Source organism: Arachis duranensis, chromosome 4, assembly GCF_000817695.3.
Source record: "Arachis duranensis cultivar V14167 chromosome 4, aradu.V14167.gnm2.J7QH, whole genome shotgun sequence".
In the NCBI taxonomy this organism is placed as follows: Eukaryota; Viridiplantae; Streptophyta; class Magnoliopsida; order Fabales; family Fabaceae; genus Arachis; species Arachis duranensis.
The window spans coordinates 116,564,981-116,585,614 of record NC_029775.3 but is presented as its reverse complement, the minus strand read 5'-3'; the positions used below and the strand labels follow the sequence as shown (position 1 = coordinate 116,585,614).

Sequence of the window (20,634 nt, the reverse complement as noted above, 5' to 3'; positions counted from 1 at the left end):
ATTGGAAATCATGCTCGAGTCATCACCAAACCATGCTTAAATTTTCAATATACACAACCATAAAAGTCTTATAAATAGTCATTACTAGCAAACACAAAACTCTATCAAATGAAAGCGTTAATATGTCTTGTTCTGAGTGATATTACAAATGTTATATAACCATATTTTTATTAAAAGTATATTATAAAATCTTAAATATAATTAAATACACATATAAAAGAATATCAATAATAGAATTCTCCGTTTGTCTATAATTTTATATCTACTTTTCTTCTCTCATTATTTTACAACAAAATTTGGTATATTAGATGAGTGAAACAGTCAGATTTAGCATGATCACTGTTAAAAAAAATCTATGAAGCACGGATACTTTACTGAGTTATCGCGTGTCAGACACATTTCGTACACGACACTCGTCCGACACTCGTGTCTGTTGTGTTCAAACCGTGTCTCAATAAAAAATAAAAATTCTTCTCCGGACACACTTGGACACACCTAAATACTATCACATGTTAGCGTGTCCGGTCATATTCTTAATATATATTCTTAAAATAAATTTAGATATAGTATATATTATTATTTATTAAAATAAAAATATTTTAAATACTTAATATAATTAAAATAAGATATCAAAAATAATTTAAAAAATTAATTTATATTTTAATATCAATAAAATATTAAAATATTTTTATCTAAAAAATACTTTATATTTTATATGTATGCGTCTCCCCGTGTCATGTAAGATTTTAAAATTCACGTGTCGGCGTGTCCCGTATCGTGTCGTGTCCCGTATCTGTGTCAGTGTTCGTGCATCATAGAAAAAAATAAAAATTGAAGCCTGACCACTAAGATTAGAAATTTAGAATAGACTACATATTTATGCAGCAATGTAAGGGTAGTGCTATGGTGCTGATAGTAATTTTATTCAATACATGATAAAATGAAGTGGCAAGAAGTAATGGTGGACGCGTGGTTCAGCTGTAGCCACAATTGTGGACAACAGCTGATGCACAATAGATGGGTCACAATCATCCATCAGTTGGAAAAAAAGAGTTGGTGAGGTTTGCAGGATAAATTAATGCATCATTCAAAAATTAATTAATGGTTAAAGGAGATAATCTCTTGTGTTTTTTTTGGGTATGGCCATACTGAATCAAGAAATGCTCTTTTGAACATAACACTCAAATTGGGCCATGAATATAAAGTTCACAAGAAGAATAAGTAATGATAAATATAACAATAATAATAATAATCATTTATAAACCCTAAATACAAATTTTATTTTAATAAATACATTAAAAATTAAAATACATTAAAAAATTTTAATATATGAATTAAAAAAAAATTTAGTTATAACAAATTTTTTATTTTAATTTATACTAATTTATTATGTATGTATTCAATTTACTATATATATTTTGTACATAATAAATCGAAATTTGATTTATATGTAAATACCTAAAAATTGAGTTTGTCTGATTCGATTTATATAGATCTATTTAGAAGATATATGAAACTAATTTCTATTTAAGACATCGGTGTAATTTTAGTCTCCAATCAATTTATTAACATAAATTATCATTATTTTTAAATCCAATATATATATATATATTAGTTTTATTTTCTCATAAATTTATTATTCTTTTTAATTTTTAATGATTCATTAATTACTTTGTATTTAATGCAGTCTTCAAATTTTTTATAAAAAATAAAAAATCAAAATCATCAAATTACAAAATACTAACAATAATTACTTTTCCTTTTTAATTCTTGAATATAATTTTATTTTACTTAAAACAATAATTATTTTTCTTTTTTAATTCTTGAATATAATTTTACTTTACTTAAGATAGTATATTTAATACAAAAAAATAAAGCATACCAGATAATATTTTAATTTTGAATATTGCATTGTTATTGTCCATGCTAATAATGATATTTTTTATTTTTAGATTTTAATTTTTCATGTTAATAAAGAATTAATTTATATTCAGGAATTAAAATATTATTATTTGGTATGCTTTATTTTTTGTATTAAATATACTATCTTAAGTAAAGTAAAATTATATTCAAGAATTAAAAAGAAAAAATAATTATTGTTAGTATTTTGTAATTTGATGATTTTGATTTTTTATTTTTTATAAAAAATTTGAAGACCGCAGTAAATACAAAGTAATTAATGAATCATTAAAAGTTAAAAAAGAAATAGTAAATTTATGAGAAAATAAAACTAAAATATATATATTGGATTTAAAAATAACGATAATTTATGTTAATAAATTGATTGGAGACTAAAATTATACGGATGTCTTAAATAGAAATTAGTTTTATATATGTCCTAAATAGATCTATATAAATCGAATCAGGTAAACTCAATTTTTAGGTATTTACATATAAATCGAATTTCGATTTATTATGTACAATATATATATAATAAATTGAATACATACATAATAAATTAATATAAATTAAAATAAAAAATTTGTTATAACTAAATTTTTCTTTTAATTCATATATTAAAATTTTTTAATGTATTTTAATTTTTAATGTATTATTAAAATAAAATTTGTATTTAGGGTTTATAAATAAATTCGTAGTTGTCTTTTATATATATATGTAAGATTATTATTATTATTATTATTATCATCTGAAAACCTCACCAACTATTTTTTTTTCAACTGACAGATGATTATGACCCATCTGTTGTGTATCAGCTGTTGTCCCCAATTGTAGCTACAGGTGAACCACACGTCCACCGTTCTTTCTTGCCACTTCATTTCATCATGTATTGAAAAAAATTACTATCAGCACCGTAGCACTACCCTTATAGTTAGGTTAATCATAGATTTTACTAATGCAACTTGTAAAGCACAAGTGGGTTAAGAGCTAAGGGGACTCAAAAGTTAAAAAGGACTCTTGAACAACTCAGCCGCAATATGGCTTTGCGTCTAAAAGCTTCCCAGTTAAAGCGAATAGCAAATAACGTGTTACTCTCTCAGGCATTTCATCAAACACTTTCATCGCCCTCCCTTTCTCACTCTCAATGCCCCCCTCCTCCTCCTCTTCCTCCACCTCCCGCGCCATTCGGCTTCTACTTGGATGGCCCACAACATCCGCCTCCGCCTCAATTCCTCGAGTTGCTCAAAAAGGTCGCCACCTTTTCGTCGCAAGCAGAGGCAGCCACCCATCTTGACCACTCAGGTTTCGAAGCAAGTAAGGATTTGATATGCTGTGCAATTTGGGCGTTGAGGGAACAATGGAAGCCTGCACTTGTTGCCTTCAATTGGGGCGGTAAATTTCATTGCTTTGATGAGAAAGTTTGCAACTTGATGATATGGGTTCTGGGAACTCATTCAAAATTCTCCCCTGCTTGGTGCATCATTCGAGATATGCAACGCTCTTCTCTCTCCACACGTCTTGCTATGCTTATTATGATTGACAGGTATAGGTGTAATGTTAATTCATCTTCTTAATGATTTGATTAGCTTGTAGCTGAGGCTTTTTCAATTTTTTTTTGTTTTGCTTCCAATCAGATATGCAGCTGCTAATAACTCAGGCAAGGCCATTCAAACATTCAACTTTATGGAGAAATTCAGATTGACTCCTGATCAGGAAGCATTCCATTCTCTCTTGAATGCTCTTTGCAGACATGGGAATGTTGAAGAGGCTGAAGAGTTTATGCTTGTAAATAAGAAACTCTTCCCACTTGAAACTGAGAGCTTTAACATTATTCTTAATGGATGGTGTAACATAACATGTGATGTTTTTGAAGCAAAAAGAGTTTGGAGAGAAATGTCAAACTACTGCATTACTCCAGATGGTGTTTCATATAGCCACATGATTTCCTGCTTTTCAAAAACTGGGAATCTTTTTGACTCTCTTAGGCTCTATGATCAGATGAAGAAGAGGGGGTGGATTCCTGGGATAATGGTTTACAATTCATTGGTATATGTTTTAACTCGCGAAAATTGCCTGAAGGAAGCTGTAAAGTTTGTAGATAGGTTGAAAGAAGAAGGTTTGCAGCCAAACTCTGCCACCTTTAATTCCATGATACAACCTCTTTGTGAAGCTGGAAAGTTAGCAGAGGCAAGAATTATATTAAACGAAATGGTGAAAGAGAAAGTCAGTCCAACCATTGAGACCTACCATGCATTTTTTGAGGGAACGGATTATCAAGGAACATTAGAATTTCTGAGCAGGATGAAAGGTTCTGGATTGAGTCCAAATGAGGATTCCTTTCTTTTAATTCTGGCAAAGTTCTTCAAGTTGAAGCAACCGGTAAATGCGCTGAAAATATGGATGGAAATGGTGGTATATGGTGTGGTGCCAAATTGTATGCATTACAGAACAATGGTAGAGGGGCTTGTAAAGTGTAGGTGGTTCATCAAGGCAAGGGATTTCTATGAGGAGATGATTTCAAAAGGATGTTTGCAAGATCCAAAGCTTAATAAGCTTTTTGAGAATGAAGCACTTGATCTTGGTGATAAGCCAAAGAATACTAAAACTACAAGGGTTAATAGTGATAAAAGTGGGGGAATTCTGAGAGCAATAAGATGAAATGGAAATATCATAAAAACCAGCCAAGAAAGAAGTACCAAGCTCTAAATATTTATCTCCACATTTTACCATTGTAAATACTGAATACTACAGCTTTTAGTGTGACCCTTTAATACCATTTTTCCCCCTATTTTTTTATTTTTTATCTTCTTTTTTTTCCGTTTTTCCCTTAAAGAAATAATGAAACTTTCATCTAAATAGTTAATAAATTAAATACAAAAACATTTTTTGGATGAAAAACTTGTTTTGCATTTAGAGCTTAAATAGCAATACTCTGATTTACAAAAGCATTATTCAGGATTGAAAATTGCACCTCGTTCAAGAGCACTGTGATATGATATATACGGGTGTTGATGACTCAATATTAACAGGGTGATGGATATTTGGGTTCATTTCTTTCCTTTTTTGTGTCAACCAGCGTTACTTTATAAGATGTATATACACTCTAATTGTGTACTCTTCAATAAACTAATAATAGAGTTGAATAAACACATCTAATAACAATAATATATATATTAAAAAGATATAGAAGTAGAGAGAACTTTTGAGCTTTCAAGTTTTTGATGTCATGGAATGAATGAGGTCTTTCGTATTTATAGACCCCAAATGATTACTATTTGGTTATTATTTGTCGACAGTATTGTTTGTCGATATTTACTGTTTTGCCGACATTTACTGTTCGCTTTTACTGTTTGCCGATATTTACTGTTTGCCTTTTTGTTTACAGAAATCATTATTTTCAAGATTATCAAGACCTTTTGAAATGTAATAACAATAAGAACAAGTATATGAGCTCAAGGTAAAAAGCCCAGTTAAAAAGAAAATGATTTCTGTAAAAAAAAAGGAAACAGTAAATGTCAACAAACAGTAAAAGCAAACAGTAAATGCCGGCAAAATAGTAAATGTCGGCAAACAGTAAAAGAAAACAGTACTGTCGGCAAATAGTAACCAAATAGTAATCATTTGGGGTCTATAAATACCAAAGGCCCAATTCATTCCAAGGCATCAAAAACTTGAAAGCTCAAAAGCTCTCTCTATTTCTATATCTTCTTACTTCATAAATTCTCCAAATATTTGTAATCATCTTTAAGATTGTATCAACTTTACAAGCAATAATAGTACAAGTTCATCTCTATAAGCTTACAATTATTGCTTGTAAAGTTGATACAATCTTAAAGATGATTACAAATATTTGGAGAATTTATGAAGTAAGAAGATATAGAAATAGAGAGAGCTTTTGAGCTTTCAAGTTTTTGATGCCTTGGAATGAATTGGGCCTTTGGTATTTATAGACCCCAAATGATTACTATTTGGTTACTATTTGCCGACAGTAATTACTATTTGGTTACTGTTTGCCGACATTTACTGTTCGCTTTTACTGTTTGCCGACATTTACTGTTTGATATTAGGTTGACAAAGAGGTTTTTTCTAGATTACGGACTATTGGGATGTTAATCTCAAATGTGGCACCATTTAACTTAGGGTAAAAAAATCGAACCCTCCAATTTCTGAAATTGAACCGTCAATTTCTGAAATTAGACCGTCAATTTCAAAAAGATTAAGAAATTTGAGGTACAGAAATTGGACCCTCTCTAATTTGTGTACCTTCCACAGTTTTAAAAAATACCAAAAATCATAATGTTTGAGTATATGACTCATCTCACTCCCACAGGCAAAAATTAGCCAAAGGAATTAGTCTTGTATTAAGTTGCTAAAATATAAAACATCTAAAGCAGAACTTGGTAAAACAACAGTATTATGCACATTTTATTTCTCCATATTAAGAGCAAACTATGAAACTAAAAAAGTCAGGAAGACATGCTGCTTTTTGAGATGACATCAAAAGACATTCCATTTTTCTCAAGTTTTTCTTGAAGATCAGTTGGACCAAACACAATCCCTGGAGGATAAACTCCTCCTTTTGGTAGGTTGTTCCTTTGGCTGAGAACTATGAGAGCACACTGAACAAGAATTATTGGTGTGGTTACGTACCCAATCTCAGGTCCAGATACTCTTGTTATTACCTCCATGTCTGGTTTTGTGTTTCCCTGTGAAGCATTACTCTCATTGCTGAAACCTTTTCCAACAAACCACATCTTGAATGATGCACTTTCCACCTCCTCTTCTGAGGGACCCTTCTTGCGGAACCAACCGAGAGAGAAGACCGAGGGAAACGTCAAGAGAAGCCACCTTCCGAAACCAGTGTTACCTAAGAGGCCAATGAATATGCCCACCATGATGATCCGGAGTATGCCCAATAGAGATTTTGAGCCTATCTTCACACCAAAGTGAGCTGGCTTCACGCATGACCAGAAGGCTTCCCTTTTTGCGACCGCATCGGCGCTCTCATTCATGCCCTGGAGACCACCGGGGTTTTCTGTTAGAGTGGACAGAGTTCTTCGGACAACTATTGCATCTGCTGAAGGTAGCTTTACTGCCCAAAGGCCAACTTTCTTCTGGTGTTCTATAGTTGATCCTTTGGAAGGAGGAGGGCCAGCAATCTACAAGCATGAAAATGCAGCTTGACAAAAAAAAAAGACACTAACAAAACCTATGCAAAAATGGCAGAGAAGGATTGCACACAACACTTGTTTATTTGTAAAAGCAAACACAAAACTCATATGAGCAATTTTCTCACATCATGAGGAGACAATCTGTCATACCTAACGAACCTATTTCTAGCTTGATCCACTATAAGAAATTACAGTTATCTTCTCTAATATTAGTGTACCTTATTTTTTTGGATAAGATATGAAATATCAATCAGCTAATGAAACTAATGAATTGAATATAACAAAACTCAGAGAGCTAGAAGCCTAGAATCCTTGGATCAAGCTCAAGTTATCAACCTTATAATCAACCATGTCTGAACCAGCACATGAGCTAATTTGAGTATTTGACTCACTTCAACCCTATCTACTATTACAATAGTAACTTTCTTCATATATTTATTTTTATAATGACAACAAAAAAATACAGAGAGCAAGAAAAGCTAAAGAGAATTGAAATGCAAGCTTGGACTTACCGCAGGCCTAGCTCTTCTTGGCCTTGACCTTCTCAGCTGCTGCAACTGCTTCGCGTTCGCAACACCGAGAACCGCCGACTCGTACGTGGCGAAGTTCCCGACGATCCTCTTCTCCGATTCCAGGCTGACGTACGCCTCCACGCTGTTCACCACCGCCGGCGCCACCCAGTGCCTCGAATTGAACATCAACCCTAGCTCCGCCGGCACCGAATCGAACCCGCACGCCGACACCACCAGCGCCCCCGATTCTGCAGCCCTGTCGTGGTACTTCACCTCCATCCGCTCCATGAACTCCGGCTCGCCGGAGATGTCCAAGTAGTCACATCCAGCGGCGGCGCAGGCAGCGACGACGGGGTCCCCGTGGAGGCGGAAGGGGCCGACGCAGTTGAGGAGGATGGAGGTTTGGGAGCAGATTGCGGCGAGGGAGGAGGGGTCGGAGGTGTCGGCGGTTAGGATGGGGATATCGGGAGGTGGACCTTTGTTGGGCCCGATGGCCCATTGGAGGGCCTGGGAGAGTTTAGATGGGTTTCGGCCCGCAAGTGCGATGGATTTGAGTGGCGAGGATGGGACGTTGAGGAACTTGAGGGCTTCACGGACTACGTATTTGCCTGTAAATCCTGAGGCGCCTAGGATTACGGCGTCGTATCGAGGTTTATTCATTGCTTCCATGGTTCAGGGTTATGGAAGGAAGGAAGACAAGTTGATGTGTTGTGCTGCGATTTTTACTTATGTTATATATCAACTCTGAAGCCTCAACAAAGTGTTACACTTTTAAATGGAAAAATATTTAAATGATTATTCATTGTATTTTCAAAAGAATCCTAATATAATAATGAAGTTAAACATTGGATTGAAATCATTTCTCAATTCGTAAACCAACTAAGTACAAAAGTAAGGAGCAACATTTCAATTTACAAGCCTTTTTCATTTTGTATGAATGTCGTTGAATCACACACCGCTTGCTTGAAAGTTTTTCCATCTGTTTGGCACGTGGGACACGTGTTACTCATTTGACCTTCCTTTTACCCATAAGTCCAAGGACCTCATTCCAAAGCCCAATACTTCCAACACTCGCCAACCCAACCACACTTGGGCTGCATGCAGCTACAGTCCAATACCCAGCCCTAATCTCATCCTTCAATTGCTCTTTATCCCAACCACAATACCCATCAAAGAACCTAAAATCTCCAAGCCCAACAACATTCCTCTTCACCATTTCAGCAGCACAACCCACACTCTCTTTTCCACCATAATACAACCCAAAGAACAATGGACTATTAGAGAATGTGCCCTCCACATCCAGAGCTGTTGATCTTGTCTCCTTGATGGACATCAATGATGGTCTGTTGAGTATGATCCCTGATGGGCCTAATGGCCCAGTTGACAAAAGAAGGATCACCGTCCGTTCAAATATGTGGACCCCATCAAGCTTTTCAGTGGCAATGAGTAAGCAACCCTTTTCAGGCTCATGGATTTTGTGGGCCCATTTATCACCAATGGTTATTAGTGGAGGCTGATCCACAACAGTGTCTGGATCAGCCATTGAAGAGGCTTCATCAGTCCTTAGTAACTGCACTCCTCCAACCACAAGCTTTGCCCTGAAGGCCCTCCAGTCACCGCTCAGTGTAGGTTTGTCATCATCTAATGGTGATGATGATGAGTGGCAGCCTACAAAGATTATTTCGTTTTAAATTTTGATACATCATAATTATATATAAAATTAAAAATTAATTTATAATTAGTCAATATTAGTTAAATTTTTACTATAAAATTATTTTTTTATATCTGCTAATAGTTATTAAAATGGGCTAAGCATATATATGATATATGATATTGTATAATCTGCATACTACTCTGCCTTAAATTCTAAACTCATTCGTGCTAGATATTTTTTAACAATAACTAATATATACATGTAAATAGTAAAGAAATTTTCACATCAAAGATTGAAGTACTTTCATATATTAATTCATTGAATAATTTTTTAACAAAAAATCATGTACGAGAAGGTAGATATGAAAACATACTTCATAGTGTAGACTTTAGTAGAAACTAGAAAGTGAACAACTTACATGATATATGATAAGGAACTCTAACTTTTCTGCACCAGAGTTGTTGAGAAGATCTCTTGGAGAATGCTAAAGATCCGGCTCTGATTGTGGGAATCAGTTGTTCTGTGGATTTGGTGAAGGAATTGTTGGCGAGCAAACTAGCTTCCATGTTAACTGAGATCCTTCAAAATAAAGGGTAAAGAACAATGGGAACAGTTTGATGGAAAAAAGTGTATAAATGGTGGAATAAGGATTAATGTGCACCACATATAGCGTATAGTTTTTGTACTTTGCAGCTCATCCAATTTGTGTGTCTTGGAAGTATGGGCCAATGGATATACTTTAACAAAAGGCCACATAAGAGGACAAAAACCATAGTGCTTCCCGGTGCTTTTATTGGTTGGTTTTGGATGGACAAAAACCTTTACCTTTTTGTGCATTATGTGTCAAGCTCTATGCCACTTATCTATTACTATTATGCCATAACTTCCAACATTGAAAAGGTTTCCAAGTTGTGGATGTTCGAGATTGTAGAGGAGTATACGTGGCATTAACAGCTAAAGGAAAGAAGCTTAATCAGCACTAGTAGTATTGTTAAATTTTAAATGATTAATCCTTAATTGGCCAGTTACAAAATTTAAGTGTTTAACTACCAAAATTTGACTGAATTGATCACTTTTTCAATTTAAATGATTTAAAGTTTGACTATAAATATTGAATTTTGTCATCTAGATTATTATAAAAAAAATTCGCATGCAGTTATTTTCATACAAAATTAATAATTAAAAATTGTTAGATATTTAAGAGATTTGACTAAATTATTATGAAAAATATTATTTATACAACACAAATTAGTGTTTGGTCAATTTTTAAAATTTAATATTTTATTATTTTAATTTTTTAATTAATTATATTTTTTATTTTTAAAAAATCACTCTTATTTTAAATTTTATCAACTAAAAAATCTCTAACTTCTTATCACTATAATAAAGTATTTCCTTTATTTTCTCCCTCTCTTCTAACAGCATCATCACCGATCTCTCGTTCACACTCTTTATCTCTCTTTCGCAGAGACTATCTTATTCTCTCATATAGCAAAATTCTTTGCTTCAAATAAAAAAAAATTCATGTAAGTATTTTATCTATACATCCAAAATTAGAATATCATTATAAACTCGGCCGGTCCAATTAAACACAAACACATTTAAAATTGTGTTGCCTTTGATTATTCAGAAAAAAAAATAAAATAAGAACAACATAAACACATCCAAAATTATGTTACCTTTTATTAATCGAAAGAAAAATAAAAAATAATATAAACACATCTAAAATTATGTTGTGTTTCATTAATTAGAAAAAAAAAAGAGACAAACCACTACAAATAATGCAGAATAGTGAATAAAAATTATCTACACATCCAAAACAGTTTGATTACAAGCTCAACTGACTCCAATTAAACACATCTAAAATTATAAATTTTTTAGTAACTAGAATTAAAAAAATAACAACAATATAAAAACATCTAAAACACATAAAACAAATTTAAAATTATACAAGATTAAAAAAAATATAAACATATCCAAAATTATACTTTAATTAATCAGAAAAAAACAAAAACAATATAAACACATCCAAAATTATGATGTCTTTCATTAATCGAGAAAAAAAAGCCAACAGAAATTATTAACAGAAAAAAAGAACAAAATAAGGAAGAGAAAGCACTACAAACTATGCAGAATAATAAACAAAAACTATCAACACAGCCACATCCAAATACCCGATGAGTGTTTTCGGCGTGGAGGAGAAAGGCGGCCCGACTGAGAAACGGCGTGGAGGAGGAAGGTGGCACGACGGAGGATGACTCCTCTGCATTTTCAAAGTGTGCCTTTGAGTTTTGGATGTGAGTCTCTGAATTTTGCACTTGGGGTAAATGTGACTTCTCTACTTATACAGGATTTTGAATGGGCTTAGTTAATAATTATATGGTTTAAGATTTATTTTAGAATTTTAAAATTAAAATTTTGAATTTTGAATAATTTGATTTTTGGATGTGTATTTAAATTATAATATATTAATAATTAAATATATTAAATTTGAAACAAAAATTTAAAATTTAGTTTTATTTAGTTTGTATTTTAAATATGTATTTAATTTTAAAAGAATATTAAATCTGTTCACAATTTTTAGATGTATTTATTTTTTTAATTATTATAATAAAAGACTAAATATTATATAATTTTTAAAAAATATCTAGTTGAATTAAATTATTATTTAGTAGTTCTCAATTTTAACTTCATATTAAAACAAATGCATATAAATGTTTACCATATTTTACATTATTGTGTAGTCACTGTGAAAAATATCGAAAAAATGATAAATTGACCTTTCTTTCCACACACTACTTAGAGACTTAAAGGGTTCAAGCAAAGTGTCTTAGAAACTTGTACCAATTTAGATAAATTTTATTGGTCATTTAGCATCCTTCATAATGAATATTGAAAAAAAAAAGTGTCATTATTTTCGAGTTGTTGAAGGAGCATGCAAGCTAGCAAACACGTACATAAAGTCATAAACACACTTCAAATTCTATATATTTTGGAATCGAATCGAAATTGACAAGACATCAATGAAGAAATAATAAACATTATTACTCAGCAAGGATCCATGAATCAATGAAGAAATAATAAACATAATAATACCTACATACATACATACATACATTGTTTTCTGCGCTTTTGATTTTTTGTGCGGGAGAAAGAAATGTGTATGACAATAGGGTGTGAGAAGAGAAGTGCTTTATTTGGCTATGGAATGACACAAATCGGAGGCACCGATTTGTTTGCATTGTTTTGTTTTTTAAACAAACAATCACAAATCGGACGGTCCGATTTGTGATTTCGAAAATAAAAAAAATTAATGTTAAAATCGGACCGTCCGATTTTTATTTTAACAAATAAAAAAATAAAAAATACAAATCGGACCCTTCGATTTGGAATTTAACTTTTACTTCAAGTAAATCGGACCCTCCGATTTGTAATTTATTTTTTCATCAAACAAATCGGACCGTCCGATTTAAATAAAACATCATATAAAAAAAACACCTAATTTTTCAATAACAATGTATTACACATATATTTAATCAATATAAAAAAAATTAGCCTTTCTGCACATTCTCAATTTCTCATATCTACCTGGCCATCTGTCTCTGTATCTTTTTCTTGTGATAGTCTTGTGATAGTCTTGTGATGATGATAATAATAATAATAATAAAATAACCTTAAAGAGTTGCTTGTATTATGAAATCCAGCTTGGCGAATTAGGTTAATTGAAATTTAATACTAAATTTTAGAAAAGATTAGGTGGAGTAGTAGAAGATAGAGTGGTTAATTTGTACGGTGAAATGAGAAAATTTAATTAACCTCTAAATTTCATATGTATGATCATGATGAAAAACAAATGTTCTTTAAATAAACTTAATATAATCATCTAGATTGTATTGTTACAATACAACCCTTACCGTCTCCTCTACAGAAGATAAGATATATAAATCATACAAAATCTTAAACTAATAGATAAAACTACATGAATATTTTAGTTTAAAGAACTGTCTAATTTGTATGAGAAACTTTAGAACCCAACAAGTGGGCTTGTCTTGGTGGTTGTATACTTAATAAATTAAACAAAAGCAACCTTCACCTGATGTATGAGAATCACGATGAAGTACATGCATCTTATTGTTTTTGACCATCCTCTTGGGCTTTTCCCTTGCCACGAAGCATGTCACCGGAGTTTCCGAGCATGATGCGCCTGAATCTAGTGTCCTCTGCTGGTGAAGGTGCACCAGTATTTGGCGACGAAGCAGCTTCTGATGACCGATCAGTAGTGGTATCTTTCTTTCCAAGCAACCCACCCTCACCGAAGATGTTGCTGACTGATGCCGGAAATGCAAGATGAGCGCCGGCCATCACCTTATTGATGGAATAAAAGGTTCCCCCTGATCTTTCCTTCATAATAATTTCAAGAGCTTCTTTGTGGGCTGGATTCAGTGCCTCCACGTCTTTCAAGAGGTTCTGTATAGCAGGCAAAAGGTAGTCCCGGATGCTATTTGCAGGGAAATCTATTAAGAAATAAATGTTCAGCATCATCAAAATAAAGTCTGAGAGATCAGAACTTGTAAACTAGAAATGTTCACAATAAGATTGTTGCAGTTCAGATTGCTAAATACTGGTAGTGTGAAAAGATTCTCTTTTTTTTTCCTATTATTATTATTAAAATTAGGACAATTTTGGTGAGGATATGTAAAGAATGAGAGACTAGATAAACATCATGATTCTATTTTGTATTTTTTTTGGGATATATTGTCTATTTTCTACAATTAACCAAACAAATGTCTTACTATCAACAGTTGAATAGCACACTTCTTCATAAAACCTAGCCACTGTTCAACAAGAGTTAAGGATTCTTTTGCTAAAAACCATGGTCATTCCAAGCACATCTCATTCTGCCTAACTTATGGAAATGTAAAAAATGGTAATGCAACAGATTAAACACTCCAAAGCCTATAACAGATTAGAGAACAAGTATTGGTTAGCTAGTCATTATGTGCAACTTCAATACTGGACTATTAAGAATTCATTAAAACAGCATAAATACATTGAGAAATGTTTGGAGATGCAAGCTTGATATATAATCAACTAAATCAGCTAACCTGTAGCATCCAGAGCACGGATTGCCTCACAAAATGCATTCTCTCTGTCTCTCGTCTACGCATCAAATCACTTATTGCATTTGGCATACTTGTAAGTTGGAAAATCTTGGACAAAAGATGTATGTTGAGTTAAAGGAAAACCACCGAACAGTCTAAGAGATCTTGAAAGCCAACAAAAAAAATGCAAATGGCTACGGGAAATGACATAAAAATTTCAGGACATTAAGCAAGTTTTTGAACATATTTGTTTTTCGAATCATTGGTGCTCTTATATTCTTACTTGAGTAACTTAAATGTATTAATGTTAACTGCTGAATATACCTATGAATTCAGGGATTGATATCAGCATTACAGGATGTGATGCTAGGTGTGAAACACAGATTTTGTTGTATGCATATATGGAGAAATCTGAACAAGCGATAGAAGGATAAGGAACTTAAGGGAGAATTCTGGCAATGTGCAAAAGCAACTACTGATTAAGAGTTCAAGGATGCAATGGCTAATGTGAAACGGATCAATAAATGGATCACCATTGAGACATACAACAGGACTTACCAGTTTCACATTAACAGCATATCAAGTCAAGAGTATTGGGAGCACTATGAAGGGTTGCCTTGTCTGCCTCCTCCATACAAGAGGCCTATTAGCAGACATTCAAAGAAAAGGAAGAAGGACAGCAGCGAGCAAAACTCTGGGAGCCAATACAATGCCAAGAGAAGATATGGCCATATAACATGTCAAACCTGCAAGAGAGTAAGTCAAACAAATTTATTCTCTATTATCTACTTACATATATCATTCAATCATACATAAACTTAATGAATGCTGATTTAAGTTATTTATTGCCTGTCTGCAAGGTTGGACATAATAGTAGAACTTGTCCTGAGAGATCAACTGGAGCAGCAGCTCAAGAAGAAGGAATTGATGAGGATGAAGCTAGAGAGCAAGAAGCTAACTGGGAGGAGACCATGGAGGCTGCACATGCTGCACATGTTGCAGATGAGGAAAACCTCATTCAAAACCACCAGAAAGTCAGCCTAATGAGGTAAACAATTGTATTTTATCAAACCTTATTCTTTCCAAAATGTTGCACCTGGAGCTGAGAAAGTCCTTTTTTTTAAACTAATGACCCTACTGATACAGAACACTAAGCTTGATGTGTCTACTACAACAACTGCTGCACCCCCTAATGCAGCCACTACACCAGCAACCAGCTCAGAACCAGCACCTCCAGTAGCAGAAAGGCCAATAGCACCAACACCACCAATACCACCAACAAGAAGCAGGGGCAGGACCACTCGAAGAGGAACAAGACCAAGCTCAACAACACCTCCCACTTCCACATAAAATATTGCAGCTGCACCACCACCCCCTGCTCAACCTAGGGTTGTCAGGCATGATGCTGGGTCTAAATCTCAGATCCCAGCCACACCAACCAATGTTGCAGGACTAAGTAGTGTGCCTGGGTCAATGCCACAAGGTCCATTGGTTAGGTCCACTTTTCAAGCCCAACATCTAGGCCACATCTAGGCCACCAAGTGTGATTAAGGAAACCATGACAGCAGCGAGCCCAACCACACAGAGCAGGTTCACAGGCTTCATGCCCTCCCCATCCTTGAAGAAGAAAAAGCAATCTGAACCACAAGCATCAAAGCCTTCAGCAAGCAACAAGAAGTGACCTTACTTTCTTGGATTTTCATTTTGTTTTTAGTTTCATGTTGGACCTGATGTAGATACTATGCACCTAAATGACATTATGGCATGTTGAGTGTTAACCAAGTTTTTTGTGATTTTGTTACTGTCATCTTAGATTAGTAGTACTTGTTATGAATATAAGTGTCATTATGCCATGTTAGATTTTTTTTGGGGCTGTCTTGTGTTATTTTGGGTTTGAGGTATGTTACTCTGGATACTTATAGATTATGATTTGATGCTATGAGACAGGTGTTTTATACAGCTTCTGTTTATGCCATTTTTTCATTAATAGCTTACCTATCTTATATATAGCTTGCTCACAATTCAACAACAATAACTCAGTCACAGAATACTAATAACATAGCATCCATTAATTCATCTCAATTACAATTAGGAGAACATTACAAAGAAACAAAATTTCATTCTTAAACTCTTAAATTTAACCATTGTCTTCCTACTTAACCAAACAAAGCAGACTCAAAACCAGATTTAACCCAAACAATATACATATAACAATCAACAACAACTCAACCCTCTTCAGCTGCTCCTTCATGTCATTCACCACAGAAAGCACCATCATCATGCTATCCCTTTTTCGGTCATCACTACCCTCCTAATTGATTTTGCTTTTCTTCTTTGGATCTGCTATGCCCACCATGTTGCTATTCTCTGAAGAAACTTTTTCTTCCACACATTGCTCTTCTATTTCATCCAACCATTGAAAATACCCACAACATCTTTGTGTGTTCTAGCATGGCACAAAAATTTCATGAATTAGAGTACGATCGAAAATTAAATCTAAAAAAGTGGAGAAAACAAACCCAAAAAGATTGCATCATTTCGTCACATATACATCAACATTTTAAGCTCACCTTTCACATAGGGCAACGTAGAAACCATCTATCAGTGTTGCTACTTGTCTTCGACTTTAACGGAACCATCAGAAAAGGACAAAAGCAACACCCATCGTAGATTTTACTACTAACTACTGAACCACCATCAACATCGAAGGCTTGAATGGATGAGTGCTTTCTCACGGTTCCACCTTTTCCACGACCCCTAGTTACTTGCATATTCCAGATTGGGATCGTGCTCTACAAGTGAACGAAGAGAGTAAAATTGGGTTTTAGGGTAAAATTAAATCGAGGCAAAACCAATATTCAATTAGGTTAACTTAATTTTCAAGTAGGATAAGCATAGTTTTAATTACAAATTCCATCTAATATAAACTAATTTTGTCAGCAAAAACCAGCGTCCACGTAAGTATCGTACTCACTGGAGCTATATTCCGATAAGTACATGGACATGTTTGGCAAAATTTTTAATCATTCAAATACTTTTTTGTCAATAATAATAATTAAGTACCAAAATATTAGCGTTTGAATCTTTCGGATACCGAATTGGTCATTACCTCAAATAAAAAATAAATATTGCACATGCATTAACTTTTTAATAAAACGATGATATAATCTTCCATGAAAATTTGCATCTAATAAAGTGGTTTTACGACTCTTCAACCCGTGCACTGCACGAGTCTTCTGGAGCTGGTATGTGTATATATATAGAGAGAGAGAATAATTTGATATTCGAAACCCTACGCTACGGGTTCGCCAACATCCTCTTCATTCTTTCTCCTTTAACTCTCCAGTACTTTACCCTAATTCTAGCTTTTTGCTGCCGCAGCACCACCGCACAGTGGTGATCTCGTTGTTCGATCAGAGAGGGTGATGGCGGAATTGGATGCTGCTGAGACAAAAAAACGAAAAACGGAGCACGCTGAAATGGCGGAGGAAGCGTGCCTTTGCCTTGTTACTTATGAAGAGTTGTTCGTGATCAAACTAAGCAATTTAAAGAAACAAGATGAGGTCAAAGATTGGACTTGTTTGCCTCCACCAAAGATCGAGTTCTCTATGCGACTTCCAGAGCCTGATTTGTGTCCTTTCGAGTTCGACTCCAAGATCTATATGGCGGTGTCCGACTCACCGCCTCTAAATCTCGGAAAGAAACCCGGCTCCTGGCGAATCTACGAATTCAAATTTGAGGAGGGCAAATTTGAGCCTGAGGAATCACTGGATGGTGTACCCGCCCCTCTTTTCCGGTCATACGTCGCAAACACGCCAGGCTCGGGCGATGTTTACTTCTATATAAATCCAGTGGTCATAGATTCTGGATTTTACGTTCTTTGTCCTGATTCTAGAGTTTGGAAACAGTTGAACCCTCCTCCGGACTACCAGACGCGAGGTAGCAACTTCGCCATGTTCGTCCTCCACAACACCGTCTTTCTTTCATCGTTCACGGGGAATGGGACAGACTCCTATTTGGCCCACTTTGACCACATAAAAGAGACTTGGACGGTTGAGCCCGACTCTGATAACAATCTTTCGAAATTCATAAATCATAGGTACAATCGTGGTTTTGGAACTGGCTCCTGTTATGCTACTTATACCCCACAAATTTCTGTGCCTCTTCTGGGTCTCGACAGCAACTACACTGTTTGCCTTACCGATGATAAGTATGTGGATGGACCTCCTCTTAACACACCTTTGGAGAAGGTGTTTGCCATTTTGGTTAACCACCAGAATGGCCGCGTCGCATTATATCAATACCTTGATTTGTTTTTTGAGGGTTTCCAACCTTGGATGACAGATAGGGCCAGAGTCAATCTTCTTGACCTTGGCAACGGGAAGGTGTGTGCAATACTCTCTGCTGAACTATCCGAATCCGAATCCGAATCCGAATCCGAATCATTGGCGTTCTGCTTCTCAATTTTCACTCTGTCCCTGTTGGAGGACTTTGCAGCATTACAACTTGACAGTGGGGCTCCTCCCATGGAGCGAGATTTCTTAAAAGTGACTGTCCATAGGAGGTGTGTCTACGTCATGAAGAACTGGAACCCTGCTAATAATATGCGCTACGCCTTTGTTTGGCCACCTACCAAGGGTCGAAGATTTTACCATACCACAGAGTAATATAGCAACTTTTATCGTCGTTTTTAATAGGATTATGAATGAACAATGAATTAAATATTCATGTCTTTGAGGATTATGATCTTACTCCAATTGTGTCTATATTCTCTTTAGCTTAAAATCATCTATGCTTTTTGAAATATTTGCACTATTGCTGTAGGCATTCACTCGTCCTAGTGAATTTCGAATAAGTGATGACATCTTGCTTATGCTTTTTGAGATATCATGGTTTCATTCTGATGACCCTACTTTTTCTAGGATTTTGGATAAATTCTAGATTTTACTTTTCTATCATGCCCTTGATTGGTTGTTATGATTTGATTTCAAGATAAGGTAGCATTGCAACTTATCAAGTTATCATGCGTCTCTTTCATTTTCAGTTAACATCTATGTATTCGGATATGTGGAACCTTATAGATTTCAATTTAGAACTTGGGAAATATATTTACTTTACAAAATTTATTAGCATTGTTGCGCGCACGGATTTATCGAGTTAATTTCGTCAATTGAATGTTAGTAGATCAAAAGTAAAAATAATCGTTGTGAAGTTTGGTGATGTACGGAATTTGCTTAGTGAAAAACTTATGATTCACCTTGTTTGGGTATACCATACCCACTAGTTTGGGCAAGTAAATTCTTGTCTGCAAATATTTTATATAACACTTTTAGGGTCCGCATAGTATATCAAATTTCTAAATTGCTTTCAGAATTTTAATGGCGTAAGTAAAAATTTCTAAGATTCTTTCTCCATGGTCGCCTCAGTCATCGCTACCAAGGTTGGCGTCACTCGCAGTTTCAAAACTGTGCGTTGCTGGAGGGATTTGTGTTTCGATCTAGTACGCTATTCTCTTCTCATTTCTTCAGTCAAATTATAGTTTTTTTTTTCTTTTTTCTTTAAATTCAACATTTTAAATTATTAACTTAAAATTAATTGACTAAGAAAAAAAGTTTACATTTTGATATTCTTATTCATGTTAATTTATGAATGATCAACTCTCGGGGGCTTTCTATTTCAAAATATATAATGCATTTTAAATAATTAATTGAATTTATAGTTCTGATAGGATTAGCATTGATCCTATAACCTAATTAGAGAATTATACTATAAATAGGAACATGATTTAATAATGTGAGATATGTATGATGTAATAGAAACTCTAACTTTTTCTCTTGGCCCTAAACTTAAGGAATTTCTCTTCTATTCTATTCTCTTATTTTTTATCTGATTCTCTATTCTTTGATAAAAATTCATATCAAGTTGGCACATATTATTTTTGAGCCATTTACAGCAACGTACGAATAAATAAAAGAAATAGTTTAGAATTTCGCATAAAGTTAGAATGACTCGTTTGAAAAAAGTTCATTTTAAAAATTAGACTTGAATCATACTTATAATGCTATCGTTATCAATTGATTACATTATTGATTAGACTAAAAAAGCAATAAATAAGAATATTTATAAATGGTTGGAGATTTATCTAATTCAAATTTTTATAGCCATTATTAAACAAAATAAGCTAATGTGGTCAATTTTGCTGTGGAGGGTTTCTATTAGTCTATACTCTTTCGAAGATAATCATTTCTAAAAATAAAATGATACATGCATGCATATAGATTAAAATTTATATGGTG

The 20,634-nt window shown here is 34.1% G+C and overlaps 3 protein-coding genes across 3 annotated transcripts; 1 reads left to right on the top strand and 2 right to left on the bottom strand.

Moving 5' to 3' along the window:
- Positions 1–2,936: 2,936 nt before the first annotated feature.
- On the top strand, positions 2,937–4,695 carry LOC107486382 (pentatricopeptide repeat-containing protein At1g80880, mitochondrial). The gene is made up of 2 exons (XM_016106918.3): positions 2,937–3,442; positions 3,534–4,695. Exons 1-2 carry the CDS (start codon positions 2,937–2,939, stop codon positions 4,555–4,557), a joined length of 1,530 nt encoding a protein of 509 aa, XP_015962404.1. The 3' UTR covers positions 4,558–4,695.
- A 1,503-nt stretch (positions 4,696–6,198) lies between these two features.
- Positions 6,199–8,389, bottom strand: LOC107486684 (probable mitochondrial saccharopine dehydrogenase-like oxidoreductase At5g39410). Its single transcript, XM_016107240.3, has 2 exons — positions 7,583–8,389; positions 6,199–7,058 (listed from the first exon to the last, which is right to left on the bottom strand). The coding sequence occupies exons 1-2, from the start codon at positions 8,249–8,251 to the stop codon at positions 6,366–6,368; spliced, it is 1,362 nt and encodes a 453-aa protein (XP_015962726.1). The 5' UTR covers positions 8,252–8,389; the 3' UTR covers positions 6,199–6,365.
- A 43-nt stretch (positions 8,390–8,432) lies between these two features.
- On the bottom strand, positions 8,433–9,905 carry LOC107486685 (uncharacterized). The gene is made up of 2 exons (XM_016107241.3): positions 9,655–9,905; positions 8,433–9,250 (listed from the first exon to the last, which is right to left on the bottom strand). Exons 1-2 carry the CDS (start codon positions 9,800–9,802, stop codon positions 8,589–8,591), a joined length of 810 nt encoding a protein of 269 aa, XP_015962727.1. The 5' UTR covers positions 9,803–9,905; the 3' UTR covers positions 8,433–8,588.
- Between the last annotated feature and the right edge of the window lie 10,729 nt (positions 9,906–20,634).